Source organism: Spermophilus citellus, assembly GCF_964194105.1.
Source record: "Spermophilus citellus genome assembly, chromosome: 5".
NCBI lineage: Eukaryota > Metazoa > Chordata > Mammalia > Rodentia > Sciuridae > Spermophilus > Spermophilus citellus.
Window position 1 is genome coordinate 119,445,919 of NC_138186.1, and position 21,241 is coordinate 119,467,159.

General features: G+C 36.0%; 1 protein-coding gene and 1 long non-coding RNA gene across 4 annotated transcripts in view; one reads left to right on the top strand and one right to left on the bottom strand.

Moving 5' to 3' along the window:
- The window catches only part of LOC308649003, a 29,888-nt gene extending 22,172 nt beyond the window's left edge, over positions 1-7,716 (top strand). The window contains exon 3 of the long non-coding RNA XR_014021955.1: positions 5,724-7,716. This is a non-coding gene — a long non-coding RNA (uncharacterized lncRNA). The remainder of the gene's footprint in view (positions 1-5,723) is intronic.
- The window catches only part of LAMA4 (laminin subunit alpha 4), a 147,788-nt gene that overhangs the window by 33,256 nt on the left and 93,291 nt on the right, over positions 1-21,241 (bottom strand). For all 3 annotated transcript variants that reach the window (XM_081294261.1, XM_081294260.1, XM_081294262.1), the window contains 9 exons: positions 14,659-14,800; positions 13,954-14,050; positions 9,494-9,610; positions 7,730-7,909; positions 4,885-5,024; positions 2,829-3,002; positions 2,051-2,196; positions 1,262-1,424; positions 280-413 (listed from right to left, as the gene is read on the bottom strand). In XM_081294261.1, coding sequence (XP_081150387.1) covers positions 280-413; positions 1,262-1,424; positions 2,051-2,196; positions 2,829-3,002; positions 4,885-5,024; positions 7,730-7,909; positions 9,494-9,610; positions 13,954-14,050; positions 14,659-14,800 — 1,293 coding nt within the window. The remainder of the gene's footprint in view (positions 1-279; positions 414-1,261; positions 1,425-2,050; positions 2,197-2,828; positions 3,003-4,884; positions 5,025-7,729; positions 7,910-9,493; positions 9,611-13,953; positions 14,051-14,658; positions 14,801-21,241) is intronic.

Here is a 21,241-nt window from a genome sequence, read left to right on the forward strand (position 1 = left end):
TTTAGTGGATTTCTTCTCCATGCTATGCACTAAGAAACTGAAGTCTCCAGGGAAATTCCAGTTTCTCATATCATAGCTTCAAACTAGTAAACACTTTAAATACTTGTGTGCACTCCTCTGTGGCAGAGAAAACTCAACAGTTTCAAGCATGACTATTGTGTGGTCTCATAATTGTTTTCCCCAAAGAAAAGTTTGAAAACCTGCATATCGACTCATACTTGTCCTGATGCTGGTCTAGCCTGACTATCAAAGTCTTTGGCACCCTTAACTGTCTCTTACCTGGCACAGGGTACTGACTTGGAGGGATCCATATTATAGATGTGCTTAAAGTTGTACAAGCTGATCACATCATTATTCAAAGTGGCCAACTCCAGGCAGCCAATGAAGCCAGGCAGATTTAAGCTGGCTGGGAGCTGTGCAAAAGACAGATAAAGTCAATTACTCCATGGTCAAGTTTCATCCCAACACCACAGAACAGGCAGTGAAATTAAACACACATCAAGAGAGACCTGACCACTGATATACATATCTTGTCTAGGCCAAGGTTTGTGTCTACTCTCTGAGAAATCATTTAGCTAAGCAGTGATATGTCATTTATATAGATCTTAGCAGAAAAGGTAGGATTTGTTGAATGTAGGCTATGAAAATGCAGTATATGCTAGACAGTGAATTAATGATAAAAATCGATCCTCACACCAGCTCTGTAGGGCAGGTGTTCCTGTTCTCATATAAAGAGGGGGAAAGTAATTTTTAGATTCAATAATGTGCCCACAGTAGTAAGTAATAGTTCTGGAATGGAAATCCTAGATTGACTTCCACTCTTTTTGGGCCTTTCCTTTATCTACCCTTCAACAGGTCTTAAATTCTCCCCAAGGTCCTACTCTCTCTCATCCCATACACTTTATCTCATGCTTGTATTAGATAACAGAGTTTTTGAAATTGCCACATGCAAAGCTGAAGACTAGATCCAAATCATGGTGACACCACAAGACACAGACACTCCTTCAGCAGCTGGGAGTAATATTAGTCACCTTTATACATATCAGAAAGAAATTAATTAATCTTCAAGTGTTAGCTATAGCATGAAAGCTTTTGACAGTAAAAATATAGGTGGCAGAGACTCATAGATCCTGATGTGGAATTCTAGTACCCACTGAGCTGAACTCTCAAAATGATATCAAGTTTCTTCCTTGTATCATTTTAGGTTTTATGGATAGAAACTGTAGATTTTTAATAAGTCAAACTTAGGTGGATAGCTTACCTTGAAGTTTGAAGGCACCCCACCAACATAAAAGACAGTGTCCTCAGGGTCCAGATCCAGCAGGGAGTCTATTCCGGTGAACTCCCCCTTTTTAATAAACTTTTCCTCTGCTGTACTACTCAGACTTGGGACTGTCAAAAATACCTTGCCATGTTTCCCTACCCTGTTGAGAGAAGGAATATTCACTCTTTCTTAGCCTGATAATTTGAAGGAAATAGGTTCTTAAGGTCAAAATGTTAATGTTCCTTCATCACAAAATTGGTGATTTGATTTTGTTACATTAAGAAACACCTATAGGGCTGGGGATGTGGCTCAAGCGGTAGCGTGCTCGCCTGGCATGTGTGCGGCTCGGGTTCGATCCTCAGCACCACATACAAACAAAGATGTTGTGTCCGCCGAGAACTAAAAAATAAATATTAAAAATTCTCTCTCTCTCTCTCTCTCTCTCTCTCTCTCTCTCTTAAAAAAAAGAAAAGAAACACCTATAGACTATTAACTATTAAGGGGAAGGGGAAAAAGACATTTCATTCTTGGGATTATCTCATGGAATGGCCAGGTTAAAAAAAAATAATAATCAGATTACTATTTGGAAACAGTGACCATTTTTTCTAATCTTTTATTGTCCATAAGGTGTTTGGGACAGACTATAGAAATAATGAAAGAGAAATGAGCAAAAATCAAAAGGAATAAAATGCTACTTATAACATCCACAGGAAGCCTGTGTGAGTATATTCAACAGATTTCTTATGAAATGTTTATATAAAGTTGTGTGTCATGGGTTCATTTTACCTTTCGATCTTGACAATGCTGAAGTAAGAAGGCCAGGAACTGACGGGCTTGGAGTCAAGGGGAATCTCCACATCCTTAGCTCCCAAGTTGTAAACGTACACCAGGTTATCATTTTTTATTGCAAGACCCATATACTCTTTTTTGGACTGAAATGTAAATAAGTCACTTAAATAAAATTTATATAAATGAGTATTAGCAATTTTCATTTTTTAAAAGCACAATCAGCAACCCTAATACTTTGGCATACACAGCAACTTCTGGTGGGAATTAATCAGCCAAAGCTTCTGCTAGACTGGGCATCAGCTCTTCTCAACCCAGCTTTCCTGTGGCTGTGTCAGAGATTGCTGTCCCTGTGCTTGCTCTAAGTGCATCCTGGACAGGAAGGAAAGGAACTGCATGCTTGTGGAGATTTGATGGCTTCCAGGAGTGTACTAATGTTGTCAGGCTAATCAGGGATATGATGCATCCTGACAATGCTGATTGCTATATGTCTACAAACAGGATTAAGCAGCAAGCATAGTTTGCTGTTATTCAAAAAGCCTTTGAAATGCTTGGTTCAGACTTGTCAGTAATGTGATGCTGAAAGAAAACAATCCCAGAAATATCCCTTGTAGTGAAGGAACCACTTTGCTCTTAAATCAGTACTTCAATCCTGCCTTAAAATAATCTCTACTTTTTGAGTTACCTGACTGTGAATTTCCACCCCCTAGGTAGCTTTGTTTTAGTCAGAGAAAAAGCAATTTTCTTTTTCCATATTATCCCCTCCTCATGCTCTTACATTTTTGCTTCCAAGATACAGAATAAACTGATCTGTGGTTCCAGACAGTTCTGGCTGCTTCATGGGAGGCTTCATGTACAGGCTTAGAGATGTGAAGGCCTTTAAGTCATCCACACTGGCTTTGGGGTGCACTTCCACAGCTGACTGGCCATCGAACATCATGGAGACTTGAATCTGGAGTTACAAAATTGTTCTGTTAAAAGTACTCTGCAGAAATGGGCAGAAAGCTTTTCCTTGGTCTTCCCTCATTTCTGATAGAGCCTTACAAGACTACTAAAATGTATTCAAGAATTATTTATAAGTGTTAACTAGTCTTTGGTACCAAGAAGTTCTTCCCAGGTCACCATAAAAGGAGTATGGGGTGAGGCTGTGAGGCAACACCCTTGACTGAACCTGCACAGTCTAGAAGAGTCTAGACACAGCTTCTCAGGTTTGCAGCCTGGCTGTGCCACTTACTACTAATCATGAATGAGTTTAGTTAACTCTCAGTTTTTCATCTGTAAAGTAAGGATAATAAATCTGCTGTAAGAATTATATTATATATGTTGCAGTCCCTGATTCTATCAGTATGCTACTGGGAATGACAAATTCCTTACATGTTTCTTATACTGATTCTTGGAAAGGCATAACAACAAAGCACTGTTTCAGCTCATTTCTAAGAGGCCCTATGTGATATGCTAAACTGATCTGATTCATAGGGGATTTTTGAAGTATTCAGAAATGGATGGACTGTGTATACTCATGCCATTTGTATAAATATTTCTGAATAATTAGATGTGTCTACCTCAGTTAACATTGATTTGGCTGATGTTGATAGTATCAGAATCTCTTCCTAAGTTTCTAGAATACAGCTGTTCTATGTTGCCAGTTGAGTAAAGATGAGTACATCTTAACATACTATCATGCAGTGTGGAGTTGAGGTCTTTTTGTAAAAATGGAGAGTCTGAGCAGGAGGTGTGTCTACAGAAAAAGCCCCTCACTTTGGAGAATGGGTAGGTTCCCAAGGGTAAGGCCCGTATTCTCTTTAGAAAATGGTTTTAGGTAATTAAGACCCCAAGGTTATACTCCATGGATATAGTGTTATGAGAAATAACTCTCAGAAACCTAGCTTTTAAAATGCCATTTCTTAATGTACATTTAAGATAAACTTTCTTTGAAGTGTTCACTGGGATATCCAAATAAGATAATTTATGGTATAGGACTATTTATCACTTATCATTTAAAATTTGGATATATTTACCAAGAATAATCTTTATCATTATAAAATACTTGATTCCTTGTTCTTCTTTCTGTCAGTAATTAGGACCTATAGTCTTTTGAAGCCAGTTTTTAATTGAGAAATAAAATCATGTAATTTGGTTGTAAAGAATAAGGCTGGTCTATAGATCAATTAAAAAATATAAAAACAAAAAAAGGGTCCAAAAATGAATGCTACTTTGTCACACTGAATACATTAATTGTCACATGGAGATGTGTCCCTACCAACACTGGCTTTAGTTATCTGCTTGCTAGATTGCTTCTGTGAAAGTATCTCAGAAGAGGGTCCCCGAGTTTCTTCCTCTTAGCTGGTATTGTATGTGATTCCTCAGTTAAGCCTGCAGAGTGGGCAATAAATGCTTCACATAATCTATGTTGTACTAGAGAATTGCTTGAAGAGGTAGGACAGATGGGCAAGATTATCCCATATGCTAATTGCACTAAAGGGCTGTTAAAATAACAAATGATAATGATATTAAATTGAGTATTTTTTTTAATTGGGCTTTCTTGATTTGTAATATCAGATTTGTCAAACTCTGTGGTTCTTAATCCTGGCTACAGATTTAGAAAAACCCCAGAAGCTTTAAAAAAATACACTTGTTGAGCCCTTCATCTAGAGATCCTGATATATTGTTCTGAGGTTAAGATGAGGAATTGGCTTATTTTTCAATGGGATTCTAATGAACAAATGGGACTGAGACCTACTGAGCTGGATAATATAATAGGAAGGTTCCAGACCCTGGATCAGCATCACGATCTCATTATCACCAAGTGACTGATGACTCCTTTCCTAAGTTACCTTGCTGGCGACACTCCTGGTCTGAGCAATGAGCTCTCGGATCCTCTGGATGCTGGCAGAAACATTGCTTACAGGGCGCTTCTGCTCAACTGTACGAAGCTGATCCAGGAGCTGAGGGACGACCTCTGTCAGATTTCTTACTGCAACAATAAAAGTTAATCACTTGAGTGAAAGTCTCAATATTAGGTATATTTCAGGAATCAAGTGAAGAGACAGCACTGATTACCTCTGGTAGATCTATAACAAATTATTTTTTAAAAATATTTTTTATAGTAGATGGGCATAATACCTTTATTTTATTTTTCTGTGGTGCTCAGGATAGAACCCAGTGCCTCATGCATGCTAGGTGAGCGCTCCATCAACTGAGCTATAACCCCAGCCCTATAACAAATTATTTTTAATCCTACCAAATTTATAGTAAATCCCAAAGCATAATCTGTTTCTATCTTGTCATATTTGTAGTACATAGTCTATAAATGTGGAACATGCTGACATAAAATGTAAATTCCTAAAGAGGAGGACCCATGACAAACATACTAAAGTTCTTTTAATCATACAGCACAGGTTCTGCTTGCATTTCTAATATAACTTGATACGACTGAAGAAAAGAATTTTCATGAGGTAAAAGGAGGTAAAAAGGGCTGTTTTCCATGATGTCTGTGCATATATCACAGTGCTGCTCTACTGTCCTGCAGAGGCAGAACTGAACAGAGGAAACTAGATAGCACCCAGAAAATGGCAGCTGTGCCAAGTTGAGTGTGGGCAGCTATGGTCTCTAGGCCCAGACAAGGGAGATTCTGCAAGCAGACCTTACTGATCTTTTTTCTTTTTCTTTCTAGGCCTGGAGCTCCTGGAGAACAAAATAACATCTGGTGTGGGGGATAGCAAAAGAGGACTTGGCTGGGATGGAGTACACAATCCCTTAGATCTAGCCTAGTGTGGCTGTGCTTCCTCCATGGGGGCCTGTGACTGATCATATGCAGTTTTTTTCCTCCCTTGGAATGCATAATGCACACATAGAAAAGAGCACAAGTCACAAGGATGCAACTTGATGAGAGAAACCTAAACTACAGAAGATGGCACTACTTTTTTCAAATTTTCAGCCACTGAACAGTGATCCTTAAAGTATGGTCAAGTATCATCAGCCAGTATCATCAGCTTCAAAAGGAACTTACTGGAAATGCAAATTCTTTGACCCATCCCAAACCTGCTGAATGAGGAATTCTGGGAGTAGGGTCCAGCAACCTGGGTTTAACAAGCCTCCAGGGGATTCTGATGTACACTAGTATTTGAGAACCACTGGACCAGAGAATGAATATTTTCTTGTGTATTCTCCTGCCTAAGGGCAGGACCATGGTCACTGAGCATTAGCGGTAGGGCAAGAGCAAGCTTCTGACGAGAGCCAAACTAAATTCAGATTGAGGAGATATGTCAATGCAGGTCAAGGAAACATCACTTCTTTGTACTTTGGACACAAGGTGTTTCTCCAGGATAAGGAATACAATTAAGAAAACAATAGCAATTCTCAGTTTATTGTGTTGATTAATATTTGTTGTTTGGATCACTGACCATAACAGGCATTTTATAGCATAAAAATCTTTAAAAATTAAAAATAATAAAGTATATGAAAGTGTTATATTAAATTGTGGTTGTAGAATTCTATATAAGACAGGGTACCCCCCAATTCTCTCAGAAAAAGAGAGCTAACTTATAGTAGAGTCTTTAAAAAGTCTCTCATATTATTGTAAGCCATTTCATTCACTTTGTTTTGAACCACAAATAGCTATTTGAGGAAAACATAGTATTCTGAACCAATTTCAATTAGAATTAGTTCTGGATGCTTATTGGAATCACATGATAGGACTGATGAAAATGGAGAAAAAATAACACAGAACAAATATTCCTGAAGCAATATTTTGAAAAAAAGTAACAAAATATTAAAATTTAAAAGCAAGTAAATGAGTGGTCACATGAAAGAACTCATGAATATATACTGAAAGTATGATATAAAAGAGCCATTTTTCTGTTATAGTAATGGGTATTTGTAAATTGTGATAACATTTCTAGTGATGGACAGATCTGACATGAATTTCTATGGTTGTTTCTAATTTAGATTCAAACATAGGAAAAAAGAGTCTGTTACACCGTTTTGAAGAATGGCTCTTAGAGAATGACTAAAAGTTCAGTAATAATTTATCATAATATTGATAGACATTGATATTTAAGAGGTTATGAAGATACTGAATAAAAATGTGAGAATGGAAAAAATTTTACCAAATATTATATGATTTTAATAATCATGTATAACTGAAGGAGGTAAACATTAAAATATTTTATTTTATGCTATAAAATTGCACATTCAAATTGGCCAATACCTTGTTCTTAATGGAAAGTTATTATATTTGGTTATAGTCAGTATTTTTTGGAAGTAACATGCTTTACTCAGTTAAGGAAAAAAGCAATTCTGTTTAGTAAAAGCATTGCCACTTAGAAATTTTTCCTTAAAAAGAAACAATATTTTATTAAGGTTATTTAACATTTGATTGACCTTTTTTCACTGAAGATTGGTCTTACATTGAAAACAATTGCTGCCATTATTTCATATAGAAAAAAATATAGGTCTATCTACTGCTTTATATATATATGTATATACACACAAACACACACACACACACAGGCGCATAGATTATAGATAAAAATTTTCTCTTTTTTAAAACTAAATTCTACCATATTTCAAAGCAAAACCCAAATGAAATATAGTGTTTCTCATCAAAAGTTGTGGAGAATTTAATGAACAATATTTTAACTGAATCTGATTTTCAAAATGTCTAAGTGATACATATACCTGCATCTCTAGCAGAGTCCACCACAGTGTTATAAGCAGAAGAGTCAAAATTCTGAAGATTCTGTGACCAGCTGGTGAGATTGTTAGCCATTGGGGTGGTGGCCTGTTGGACCTCCATGGTCGTCTTGTTAGCTTCCTCAACAATCAGCTTGGACTGATCCAGGCGCTGCTGAGCATCACCTTCACACAGAGCACAAGGACACGCATTTTGCAGGCAGCAGGACAATTGTTGGAGAACATTAACATCCATTCAATCCATGGGATGAAACAGACTTCAAATTTGAGATGTTAACAAAAACTAAGATTTTAAAATATATGTTAATGATGGTATAAATGAAGTGTACAAGAATATTTTAAACAGTTTTAATGAGTTCAAAAGATTACTTTCTCATTAAAACAAAGTAGTTCACTTAAAGAATTTCAAATTAAAAGGTAAATTAAAAAAAAAACCCAAAATCTGACAGTGTTTCCTTACATTAGAGAGCTGGTGAGAAAGCCATAGAAAATGCATATGAGATCTTAAATTATAGAATGTTTGTGTCTGAAAGTCATCATAAATATCTCTATGGAAAAGTATTCTTGTGGAACACTTTTGTCATTAAGATAATGATGCATTTAGTACAGAACTAAATTAATAAGAAAAGGTATTTTTGCATAAGAAAAGCAAATTTCAAGAGTAACATCCCACTTTTGTTTTAAAATCATTACATATTTAAAAATAAAAATAACTTCAGCTTACAACAATAAATTTTGCATAGGTGATGAGATTACAGGTGATTCTTCTTATCAATATTTTCTTATTTTTTTGTATGTATTACTTCCACAATAAAAATAATTAAAATCACTTAGGAGATGTTGCAGCTTCAAATTTAAAGTGAGGAAACATTTAATTCAGCCTCCCACACTCTGGATTCTGATAAATGTTGGTCTGAACCTTGGATCTTGTTGAAGCAAGTTCCCTAACCCTGACATGCCTCTGAGTTTCTAAATATCTAAAGGTAGTAATAATACTTATCCCCAGTGAAATAAGGAATGTGAAACTCTTAGCACAGAACCCTGATTATGGTAAGTATCAATAAACAGCAGCTCTGATGATGTTGAAGATGAAGCTTCTTAATGGATCACCATTCTCCGGGCAGGCTAGAGTTTTGTCTAATAGTACTGCATTACTGCTTCTTTTAGTAAACCACCCACGACCAGCAGTAAGGTCTTAACTTTTGCTAGGCCAAGGAAGGCACATCTGCTTCTAATCACATCTTTCTAAAACACTACTGTACCAAATTAGGCATGATGAGTGTGCTTGTTTCTCTATTTGACTTGTTGATCTTCCTGCTTATATGATAAGAATAACTTGACATATAACAGAGGGAAGCTGTTTACAGATGGGGCCAGAGAAATCCAGCAACCAAATTAGGGCATATTGTTAATGAGGATGAATGTTTGAAAGAAAGCAGGTTACCAAGCAGTATAAATAGCAGACACCATTAAAAATACATGTGCACACAGGCACACAAGCATGCCAGGAAAATGTTCTCAAATTTAAAGCTCATCTCTGGATGTGGTGATTACAGCTTTTGCATTTATTTATTCTTTTTATTTTCCAGATAATTTTTTGGGGGGAGGGGGTGTAATGAACATTGTTTCTTTTGTCATAAGAAAAAAATTAAAAGATTGACAAATAAGGAATCACCTAATCCTTTCTCAAAGGTTTCTCCTTTTACCAGTGAACAAACAGAAGAGACTTTTAAATTCTGTGATCCTTACCTCTCTCTGCTGCTTGCAGTCGCTTAACAGCGTCATTTAATCTGTGTTTAAGGGCACTCTTCCTGGCCATGGCCCCGCCCACACGCCTGCTGGTGTCAACTACCGCCTCCTCATTGCCTGGGGAGAAGCAGCAGAAAAAAGTAACCAGTGGGTTCAAGATGACTGGAAAAAAGTTTTATTTCAAGAAGGCAAATCCTGATTTACACCATGGAGTCATCTGCAATATTCTGAATATGCTGGACATAGATCATTACTTTTGGAAAGTGGCATTTAGGATAAGAGGCATAGGATTATATGAAATTTGTAACCCTGGTTGGGAGTGACTTTAGGATGCCATCATGGCTATTATCTTTGGGAAGTATAGCAGTGCTATGCCTGATAACACCTAGCAGCACTCTGATAAAGAGCTGAAAAAAAGGAAATCAATTTATCTATATGATAATGACTGGTTTGGTTATACTTAAGAACATTTTTAAAGTACTTTCAGTAAAATTTTAATTGATTTATAGCATACATCTATCTACAAAAGGGCAAACATTATAAATGCACAGGCTGATGAGTCTTCAGGAAGCAAACACAAAATACAGTTAGCACCTGTGCCTTGAAAAAAGGGCATTTATCTGCACCCAGGAAGCTCCCTGTGACCCTGTGATGACTGGAAGATGACCACTATTTTGAGTTCTATCTCCATTTACTCTTGTCTGGCTTTTAACTCTATTCCAAAGGCATGACAAATCTTTTATATCTTTGATTTATATAGAGTTAGAATAAGTCTTGATATCTCATAGTTTAAGTTTTCTATCGTTGTTTTCATTCTTCAAGATTATTTTGGCTATTCTTGACAATTGTTTCCTATTTCCATAGAAATTCCAAAATCATACTGTTTACACGCCCCCCCCCCCACAGTATTTTAATTGGTATTGTATTGCATCTATAGACAAATTTGGCAGAATTGTCAATTTTACAAAGTTGGATCCTCTTTTCAGTGCGTATGGTATTTACTTTTTCTTCTTTATATGTAAACTTACTTAGATATTTTTTTATTTAGATCTTCTTTAATCTCTTTCCATAGTGTACTATAGCTTTATGTGTAGAGATCTTAGCTAACATCTTTTATGAGATTCTTCCTTAAGTATTTGATGCTACTGCAAATGGTGTTATATTAAAAAGTCAATTTCTATTTATTTATATAAAATTATTCTGACATTTTTTACACACTGAATTGGCAATGGGGGTATCCTTGTTTTGTTTTCAATCTTAATGGAAATGCCCTTAATATTTTATTATTAATATATTTGTTTATTATTTTGTTATTCCTTATTAGATTATGGAAGTTTACTTCTGTTCTTGGATTACTCAGAGTTTTTTAAGATCATGACTGAGTATTGAGTTTTATTACATGATTTTTCTTGCATGTAGTGAGATGATCACATGAATTTTTCCCCACATTTTATAAATATGGTGAAATAAAATTGATGGTTTAAATGTTAAAATATCTGAAATCCTGGAATAAGTTCAAATTGGTCACATAACAATTTCTATATATACTAGATTTGATTTGAAAATATCTTGATTAGAATTTTTATATCTGTAAGAGAATTTGGCTTGTATTTTTCCTTTTTTATATGTCCTTGTCAGGTTTTGGTATATATTTATTGTTGATATTATAGAATGAGTTAGAAAGAATTTGCTTTTTCTCTATTTTCTGGAAGGGTTTGTGTAAGAGTGGTGTTAATCCTTTAAGTGTTTGAAAGAATCCACTGAGGAGTCTGGAGATTTCTTTTTAAGAAGAATTTAATTACTGATCAAACACATTGTAAATCTCTGTGTACATGCAGTTCTATCAGATCTTCTATCCTCAGTCTATCAGTTTTGACAGTCTCTTTCTTACAGAGTTATTCTTGAAAGTGTGCTTGGCACAGTCCCTAAGCTGGGGTTACCTTTGAGCAAATACAACCAGGTCATGATGTAGCATTTCTTTATTTGAACTGAAGGATCAGTTTTCCCTGTAATTCTTTGCTTATGTTTGTGCTTTATTTACTTTCAAAACCTCAAGAATTTATGCTTCTTACAAATTACAAAATTCTCACCTTACTTCTCATTATAAACTGTCTTTTTCCCCAATGGGCTTGTAAATACACACTCTCTCATGGTGTACTTCCCTTTTTCTACTTTGCAATCTTGGTGTGTTTTGGTTTCTGTTGTTTTTTTTTTTCCCTCCATATATGTGTAAAATGGTGGTATACATATATATACATATATATATATATATATATATATATCACCATATGCATATATCACCATATACATATATGGTGGCGCTTAATTGTACTGTTACCAAGTATAGTGTACTAAGGACAAGCACTTCTTTTTATTTCCTCTGGGATTTGAACGATTTCCCAGAATTCCATGAGTGACTTTAACATACTTTGTAGTGACAATGCACCTCCTTTCCTTCTTTTAAATTTCAATTTTCAAATATTGTGATATAAAACATTTTTCTGCTCTTCCTTTTGGACCTGTGACCACATAAAACACTGCCTGGAACACTGAGAAAAAAATATATTTAACTCTATATTTGGAACTTTTGATAAAAGTAGGACAAAAAAATCTATTTGGAGCTGGATGTTTATAAAAAGAAATGTTTCATAAAAAGTGTGTCCTGTTTGGAACTTACTGTTACTGTTGATGATTGTTTCAAATAGCAGCATTCTGAGTTTATTACACATAAACTATTTGATATAGGTAAATAAAAAAAATAGGAAAACTGGGAACTAAAGATTACTCATAGCAAATCACTTGGAAATGAATAGTAATCTGAAATTATAGAGTACCTCAGTAGATAATAATTATTTAATTAAAAAAACTAAATTTATGTCACTAACATTCCTACTATTAAAGGAGACAGTGGTATAAAGCATTGAGCCACATAGTCCTAACTCTGGTTTGCCTCCCCTTTTACAAAGATACTGAAGGGATTTAACCAAAAAAGATCAAGTTGAGTGACCATATCTGCAGAATATTTAAAAGATCCAGATGCAGATAGATTTACTGGACATAAAATATGAACCTTTGAAGACATGCCATTCCCAGAGCAGAAAAGTTGCTTTTATGAGCTTCAATAATTCAATAGTGATAGGATGGAGAAAATACATTACAAATCCACCAAGGAGAATAAAACATTGACATTACTGTGTCATGAGGACCCACATAGTCTGGTCTTTAAAACACAAGAAACAAAAATAACTTGTAGATGTGACAACAGTTATTTTAAAGTATTTTGCTGCAAATAGTCTAATTCATTACTGCTAATTATTTTCCAGAAAGGATGTTCAGGATTAGAATATAATAAATTAATTACACTTTTGTTAAGATTTGTTAGAAAAATTTAATAGCATTTTTATTGCATTTGTTTACCTAGAAAATGTAAAAAAACAACAACCCATGTTTGTAGTAACTAAATAGTTAAGTATTCCACATATGAAAATTAAAGTCCTTTTATTTTCTTTATATAATAGTTCTTTGCAAAGGGAAAAAAGGGAAATGCATAGTTAGATTTGAGATTAATTACTTTGATAAAAATTGCATGAAATTTTCAGTTTGAAACTTGGCCTTTGATTGTAGGTGGTAGTTAAAAGTTAGCTAGATAATGAATTTCCAACCTCATTAGTCAATGAACAAATATCCTTAGGAATGAATTCACTACCCAGAGATGAGTAATGTTTAGTGAAATTCTTAGCCATTCATTCAGTTGTTTTTAAGAGTAACTCCTGGGATTTAAAGTAGATGGAAATGACTTCACTTTTATTTTTCTTTCCCTATCCTAATCTTCAATGTGTTTGCTGTAGTTAGCAGATGCAAACACTGGCCACCGTTGTAAATGCTTGTTTCCATATGGTCATTGGGCTTGTCCTAAGTACAGTCAAGTGTAAAACACAAACTACAAGAGAGTGCAAATAACCAGATGGCTTCATGGTTCCCTGTCATCCTAATCAATGCTCACAGCGTTGATCCATCCTTTCCTGGTAAAAATTTAAAAAGGCCTTCTGAATTGTTTAAGAAAGATTGTGTGCAACAGAGTTTTAATATTAAGTATGTTTTATGGCATTATCTCCTTAAAAATTGGTATTTATGATATTTCTATTAATGGCCTATCTGATTAGCAATAATACTCACCATATATTGAATAACTACATGTCTCCATGTGGTTGTACAACATGGAAGCTATTTTTTGATCAAAAATTTTTTTAAAATAGCAAATCTTTGCTTTTTTTGTAACTTGATTCTGGGTAGGAACTATTGATATATTTTTCAGTTTTTACTTATTTCTTTTTTTATTAGCATCAGCTATAATTTTATTTACTCTTTAAGACTAGATTTTATAAATATCTGTCTATATGTATGAAAGGAGAGAAGCAGCTATCAAACAGAAGGAATATAGGAAAAATGAATATACTTACTTGAATCTGCTCTTGCTTGCAGTTGTCTCGCATGATTGAGAAGGTTGTCACTTTCATCTTTATGGTAAATGATTTGAGTATCAATTCCACTCACAGCCTGCAAAGGAATTGGGTGGAGAGAATAAGAATGACAGCAGAAGAAATCAGTTTTTCATGGGTTTTGGATTTTAAATGTCAAATTATCTGCTAAACACCAAGCAAAAATCACACAGCTTCATTTTCGTAGCTCAAGGAAAAGGTCAAATGTGAACATGAGAAAACAATGTCTTTAGCTTTTCCAAGACAATTTTTTTTTGGGGGGGGGGGAATGCAGCAAACCTAGAACATTGTCTTGGTCAAAGCTCCAACAAGTGTTTGTCACATAGAAGTCACTCAATAAATAATTTCAAGTTGAAAAAAGCAGAATGCAAGCATAAAGCATGTTCTCTATCAGCAGAAACTAGTCTTAAGTTATGTTTTCTTTGGGGACTTGGGCTAAAAAAAAAACTGTTAAAAGAATTAGCATTTGCTGAGTGTAGCACAGCACATCTTGAAAAACTTACAAACTGAAAACTTCATGGCATAAAATGGTCTTTTCTTAGCTTGCTTTCCCTTTCTGCCATTTTTACTTTGTATTAGAAGCTGAAGAGACCTCATTAGAAGGCAAGAAAGTCAAAGTGTGGGGAGACAACATATAAATGAACCTTAAAATAAGGGAATACACACATCGTAAATTCGGTCAGTAACATTCAAAGCAATTTCTGCTGTTTCATTGGCTTCATTAACGTAATTGGCAATATTTTCGTAGACATTCGATGCATCCAAAGCCTTCTGCACCAGCCCATTCATGTCTGCACTGTGTAAATTCCTGTTAATAAACAAATGTATTATTATTTCTCTTTCTGATCTCCTTGGGAAATGGGGCCCCTGCCTTCTCCTTACCCATGTCAGCATTGTTACCCACTCTTCTAAAGAGAAGCTGAGGCCCTCAGAGAGGGGCCTTGCTTGCCAGGGGGATACAATGGTTTAAGATGGTCTCACTCCTAAGCCCCTGCTGCACCCCTGAAGTGTGTGACCCTAGCTCTGCACCCTCTGTCTCTGTCCTCACACACCATTCTCTCTGCCTTTGCCTTTCCAGCCTGTTTTAAGGTTCATTGAACATTCACTGAGTACCCATCACGCACCAGGTACTCTCACATACAGGGGCTAATAACTGTATGTTTGTTAAGGATTAATGTGAGGCATAATAGAGATGAAGTGTGTAAATGATTGACATCCTGCACCTGGCATCCAGTGAACTTCAGGCTTTATTATTATACCTAAACTATTTCCTAAATTGAAATTGTAAACTGTATGTATCCACATGATTTTTTTTTGAAAAATACTTCTTCCTCTATGATATAAACTCTACTCTGACTTCCACAGCTTATTCTAATCACTTGTCTTAATTTCATTCAGACTTATATCCCCCGATTCCGTATTTTTTCTCAGCCCCAAACACTGATGACAGTATCACTTTATTTTTCAGTACCCTCTGGAAGGTTCTCTGTGACCCATTCAGTATATGACATTGCAGATGCCATGCAGGCTGCTCTCTTCAAACCATCCAAACTACTGAGCTCAGTCAATTACTGCTCTGCCTTCTCCATCCCAGTGCAGTCCCTGTATACCCTCTTAGGCTCTGAGTGACTTCTGTATTTACTCAGCTACTTCTCTCCCTTTTGCTCAATTCCATCATCCTTCCATCTCCCTGTGTCCGGGCTTACCCATTAGACACAGTAGGAGCTCACAAGAATGTTTTCTCTTTAAAACAAACAACCCAATCAACAAATGGGCCAAGGACATGAACAAACACTTCACAGAGGAGGACATACAATCAATCAACAAGTACATGAAAAAATGCTCACCATCTCTAGCAGTCAAGGAAATGCAAATCAAAACCACCCTAAGATACCACCTCACCCCAGTAAGATTGGCAGCTATGATGAAGTCAAACAACAACAAGTGCTGGCGAGGATGTGGGGAAAAGGGTACTCTTGTACACTGCTGGTGGGACTGCAAATGGGTGCGGCCAATTTGGAAAGCAGTATGGAGATTCCTGGGAAAGCTGGGAATGGAACCACCATTTGACCCAGCTATTGCCCTACTCGGACTATTTCCTGAAGACCTTAAAAGAGCACACTACAGGGATACTGCCACATCGATGTTCATAGCAGCACAATTCACAATTGCTAGACTGTGGAATCAACCCAGAGGCCCTTCAATAGATGAATGGATAAAAAAAATGTGGCATTTATACACCATGGAGTATTATGCAGCACTAAAAAATGACAAAATCATGGAATTTGCAGGGAAATGGATGGCACTAGAGCAGATTATGCTTAGTGAAGCTAGCCAATCCCTAAAAAACAAATACCAAATGTCTTCTTTGATATAATGAGAGCAACTAAGAACAAAACAGGGAGGATGAGCAGGAAGAAAAGATTAGCATTAAACAGAGACATGAGGCGGGAGGGAAAGGGAGAAAAAAAAAGGGAAATCACATGGAAATGGAGGGAGACCCTCATAGTTATACAAAATAACATATAAGAGTTTACGAGGGGAAGGGGATAACAAACATGGAGGGAAATGAATTACATTAGATGGGGTAGAGAGAAGATGGGAGGGGAGGGGAGGGGGGATAGTAGAGGATAGGAAAGGTAGCAGAATACAACAATCACTAATATGGCAGTATGTAAAAATGTGATGTGTAACCGATGTGATTCTGCAATCTGTATTTGGGGTAAAAATGGGAGTTCATAACCCAATTGATTCTAATCTATGAAATATGATTTGTCATGAGCTTTGTAATGTTGTGAACATCCAATAAAAAAAAAAGAATGTTTTCTCTTTAATACTTTTTTAAATCAGAAGAAAGAGTGAGGATAATTATGCTAGTCTGGATACTAATGTAGTCATGGAGTTTTAATTTATTTTGTTTTATGAGAAAGGAACCTATCAAGGCCATGCTCTGTAGAGATGGTCCAAACACCAATGCTACTTGTTTTCAGAAATGGCTCAGAGAGAAACACCCAAGGAAAGTAGACAAGAAAAAAAAATTAAAATAAAAGGGATAAAAGGAACAAAAGGCTATAAATATCTATTAATATTTCAAGATTTTGTTGGCTAGAGTGGTAGAAATACCGAAGAGCTTGAAACAAAGCTTTTATTACTTTGTTTTTATCACCATGCACAAAACAGATACTCTATCAATGTTAAGAAAAAAGTGCTTTTGAAATGGAAGCTTCTCAATGAATAATATTTATCTTTGTTCGAGCACAACATGTAAATCATGCATACCAGATGTTGAGGGATATTCACATTTTGAAGGGGAGATGGCTATAAGTTTGAATATTTCCATGAATATGTTCAGTTAGAGATATTTGAAACACAAAAGGGACTTCAGGGTGATTGATACTTTCAATCACGTTTCATGTGAAGCAAGCAGTAAAACTTCCCCAGCATTGAGCATGAACAATCTGCAGAGTGGCATTTGGATTAGGTATGTTTTGGGATCACAAGTAGGAGTGGTGTTGCTAAAATGACAAAAGAATGATGAAGAAAGCCATAGGATGGATTTCAAAAACAATATCCTACCAATACAGTGTACTGTCAAAACCAGCATTTTACCTTAAGTTCCTTTTTTTTTCTTTTGCCTTCCTCCAAAGCTCATTTCCTAGGAGCATGACCCTGTGCTGAAAATAATACCATCCCCCACACCAAGAGTTTATTCTCTCTTTCTCTTTTATCCATTGCCCCCTTCCCAGGAGATTTGGAAGGGTGTTTGAAAATTTTGGTAAATAGGAATAAAAAGGTGATGTATGTTTTGAACAGTAGTTAATATTGGTTCTTATTTCACTCACGACCTTTACTGGTCCTTATTTCTAACCACCTGATCTATAGTTGTTCTCTATAATGATCTCATTATTTACCTATTATTTCAGGGTCATGAATTCAATTCCAATCTTTCAGCACATTCAATTAACATTAATTGAGTGCCCAAGAGGTGTGTGACTTTTTTCTAGATGCTGAGAGGAAAATTGTCAATTGATTTTCTCTTAATAGGTGTTGAAATCAAATAGTTCCTGCTGGGCACTGCAGAAAGACTAGAGTATTTACAAGAAGTCAGTTGTATTTCCAGGTTTCAATGAGCTTTACTTGAGATACTTGGGTGTAGAAAGCAAATGCTATCTATGAAGTAGGTGAGGACAGTAGAATTAGACATCATGAAGGGATCTGCTTTATTGTCCCTGACCAAAATGCCTTAGGTTGCTCTGTTAATAATTGTGGGACAGGTCCAAGTGCACCTCAGCCAAGAACATAGTTCTGTGATCTGACAGATTTTCTAAAATTCAAAAGGTAGTTACGTCACACCAATTGGAGTAGGGGTAGAGCAGAGCCGCCGCCCACGCCTGGAACAGGCCCAGCGACCGGCGTGGTAGACACGTCACCCCAATTGGTGTAAGGGCAGAGCAGAGCTGCCGCCCGTGCCTGAAAGGTAGGCAGACCTGCGACCGACCGACCGGCACAACAGCCCCAGGGGTCCGCGGGAGTGGTAGACACGTCACACCAACTGGAGGAGGAGCACAGCCACTGCCCGCCCTGCAAGGGAGACTTTTCAACTATACAAGAGTAATATAAATATATAGGGGGAAAATTTCAAAAACACAACAGTTTCACCAAGCAGAAAGAAACGCGAGCAGTATGAAACGAGAAGGAAAGAAAGGACCACAAGCAATGCAGGTCAACTCAACTTTAGAAGAGGTAATAGCTGCAGCAGATGGAATTTCAGATAAAGAATTCAGGATATACACGCTTCAGATGATCTGGAGTCTCAAGGAAGACATTAGACAGCAAAATCAGTCAATGAAAGATCACTTTGACAATGAATTACATAAACAAATCCAAGATGCAAAAGATCAACTATACAGGGAGATAGAGGTAATAAAAAACAAACAAACAGAAATCCTAGAAATGCAGGAAGCAATAAACCAACTTAAAAACTCAATTGAGAATACTACCAGCAGAGTAGAACACTTAGAAGATAGAACATCAGACAATGAAGACAAAGTATTTCAACTTGAAAAGAACATAGACAGCTCAGCAAGACTGTTAAGGAACCATGAGCAGAATATTCAAGAAATATGGGACAACATAAAGAGACCAAACTTAAGGGTCATTGGGATACAGGAAGGTATAGAGGACCAAACCAAAGGAATGAGCAATCTATTCAATGAAATAATACGAGAAAACTTCCCAGACTTGAAGAATGAGACAGAATCCCAAATCCTAGAAGCCTACAGGATGCCGAATGTGCAAAATCATAAGAGATCCACACCTAGACACATTATAATGAAGATGCCCAGCATACAGAATAAAGAGAGAATTTTAAAAGCTATAAGAGAAAGGAAGCAGATTACATTTAGGGGTAAACCAATCAGGATAACAGCTGATCTTTCAACACAGACTCTGAAAGCTAGAAGATCCTGGAATAACATATTTCAAACTCTGAAAGAAAATGGGTTCCAACCAAGAATCGTGTATCCAGCGAAATTAAGCTTCAGGATGGAAGATGAAATTAGAACCTTCCACGATAAACAAAAGTTAAAAGAATTTGCAGCTAGAAAACCATCTCTTCAAAACATCCTTGGCAAAACATTTCAGGAAGAGGAAATGGAAAACAACAATGAAAACCAACAGTGGGAGGTAGGACAGTAAAGGGGGGAAAATAATCAAAGAGGAAAACAAACCATGTTTAGTAACATAAATAAACAAATATGGCTGGAAGAACAAACCATATCTCAATAATAACCCTAAATGTCAATGGCTTAAACTCACCAATTAAGAGACACAGGCTAGTAGAATGGACCACAAAACAAGACCCAACAATATGCTGCCTACAGGAGACACATTTGATAGGAAAAGATATACATAGACTGAAGGTGAAAGGTTGGGAAAAATCATATCAGTCATATGGACTTCGGCAACAAGCAGGAGTGTCCATACTCATATCAAATAAAATAGATTTCAAGCCAAAGTTAATCAAAAGGGATAAAGAGGGACACTACATACTGCTCAAGGGAACCATACACCAACAAGACATAACAATCATAAATATATATGCCCCAAACAACGGTGCAGCTATGTTCATCAAGCAAACTCTTCTCAAGTTCAAGAGTCTAATAGACCACCATACAATAATCATGGGAGACTTCAACACACCTCTCTCACCACTGGACAGATCTTCCAAACAAAAGTTGAATAAGGAAACTATAGAACACAATAACACAATTAATAACCTAGACTTAATTGACATATATAGAATATACCACCCAACATCAAGCAGTTACACTTTTTTTTTATCAGAAGCACATGGATCCTTCTCAAAAATAGATCATATATTATGTCACAGGGCAACTCTTAGACAATATAAAGGAGTAGAGATAATACCATGCATCTTATCTGATCATAATGGAATGAAACTGAAAATGAACGATAAAAGAAGGAAGGAAAAATCATGCATCACTTGGAGAATGAACAATAGGTTACTGAATGATCAATGGGTTATAGAAGACATCAAGGAGGAAATTAAAAAATTCTTATAGATAAATGAAAACACAGACACAACATATCAGAATCTATGGGACACATTGAAAGCAGATCTAAGAGGAAAATTCATTGCTTGGAGTTCATTCCTTAAAAAAAGAAAAAAACCAACAAATAAATGATCTCATACTTTATCTCAAAATCCTAGAAAAAGAAGAGCAAAACAACAGCAAAAGAAGTAGAAGGCAATAAATAATTAAAATCAGAGCTGAAATTAATGAAATCGAAACAAAAGAAACAATTGAAAAAATTGACAAAACTAAAAGTTGGTTCTTTGAAAAAATAAATAAAATAGACAGACCCTTAGCCATGCTAATGAAGAGAAGAAGAAGAGAGAACTCAAATTACTAGCATATGGGAAGAAAAAGGCAACATCACGACAGACACTTCAGAAATACAGAAGATAATCAGAAATTATTTTGAATCCTTATACTCCAATAAAATAGAAGATAGTGAAGGCATAGATAAATTTCTTAAGTCATATGATCTGCCCAGATTGAGTCAGGAGGATATAGACAACCTAAACAGACCAATATCAATTGAAGAAATAGAAGAAACCATCAAAAGACTACCAACTAAGAAAAGCCCAGGACCGGATGGGCATACAGCAGAGTTTTACAAAACCTTTAAAGAGGAACTAGTACCAATACTTTTCAAGCTATTT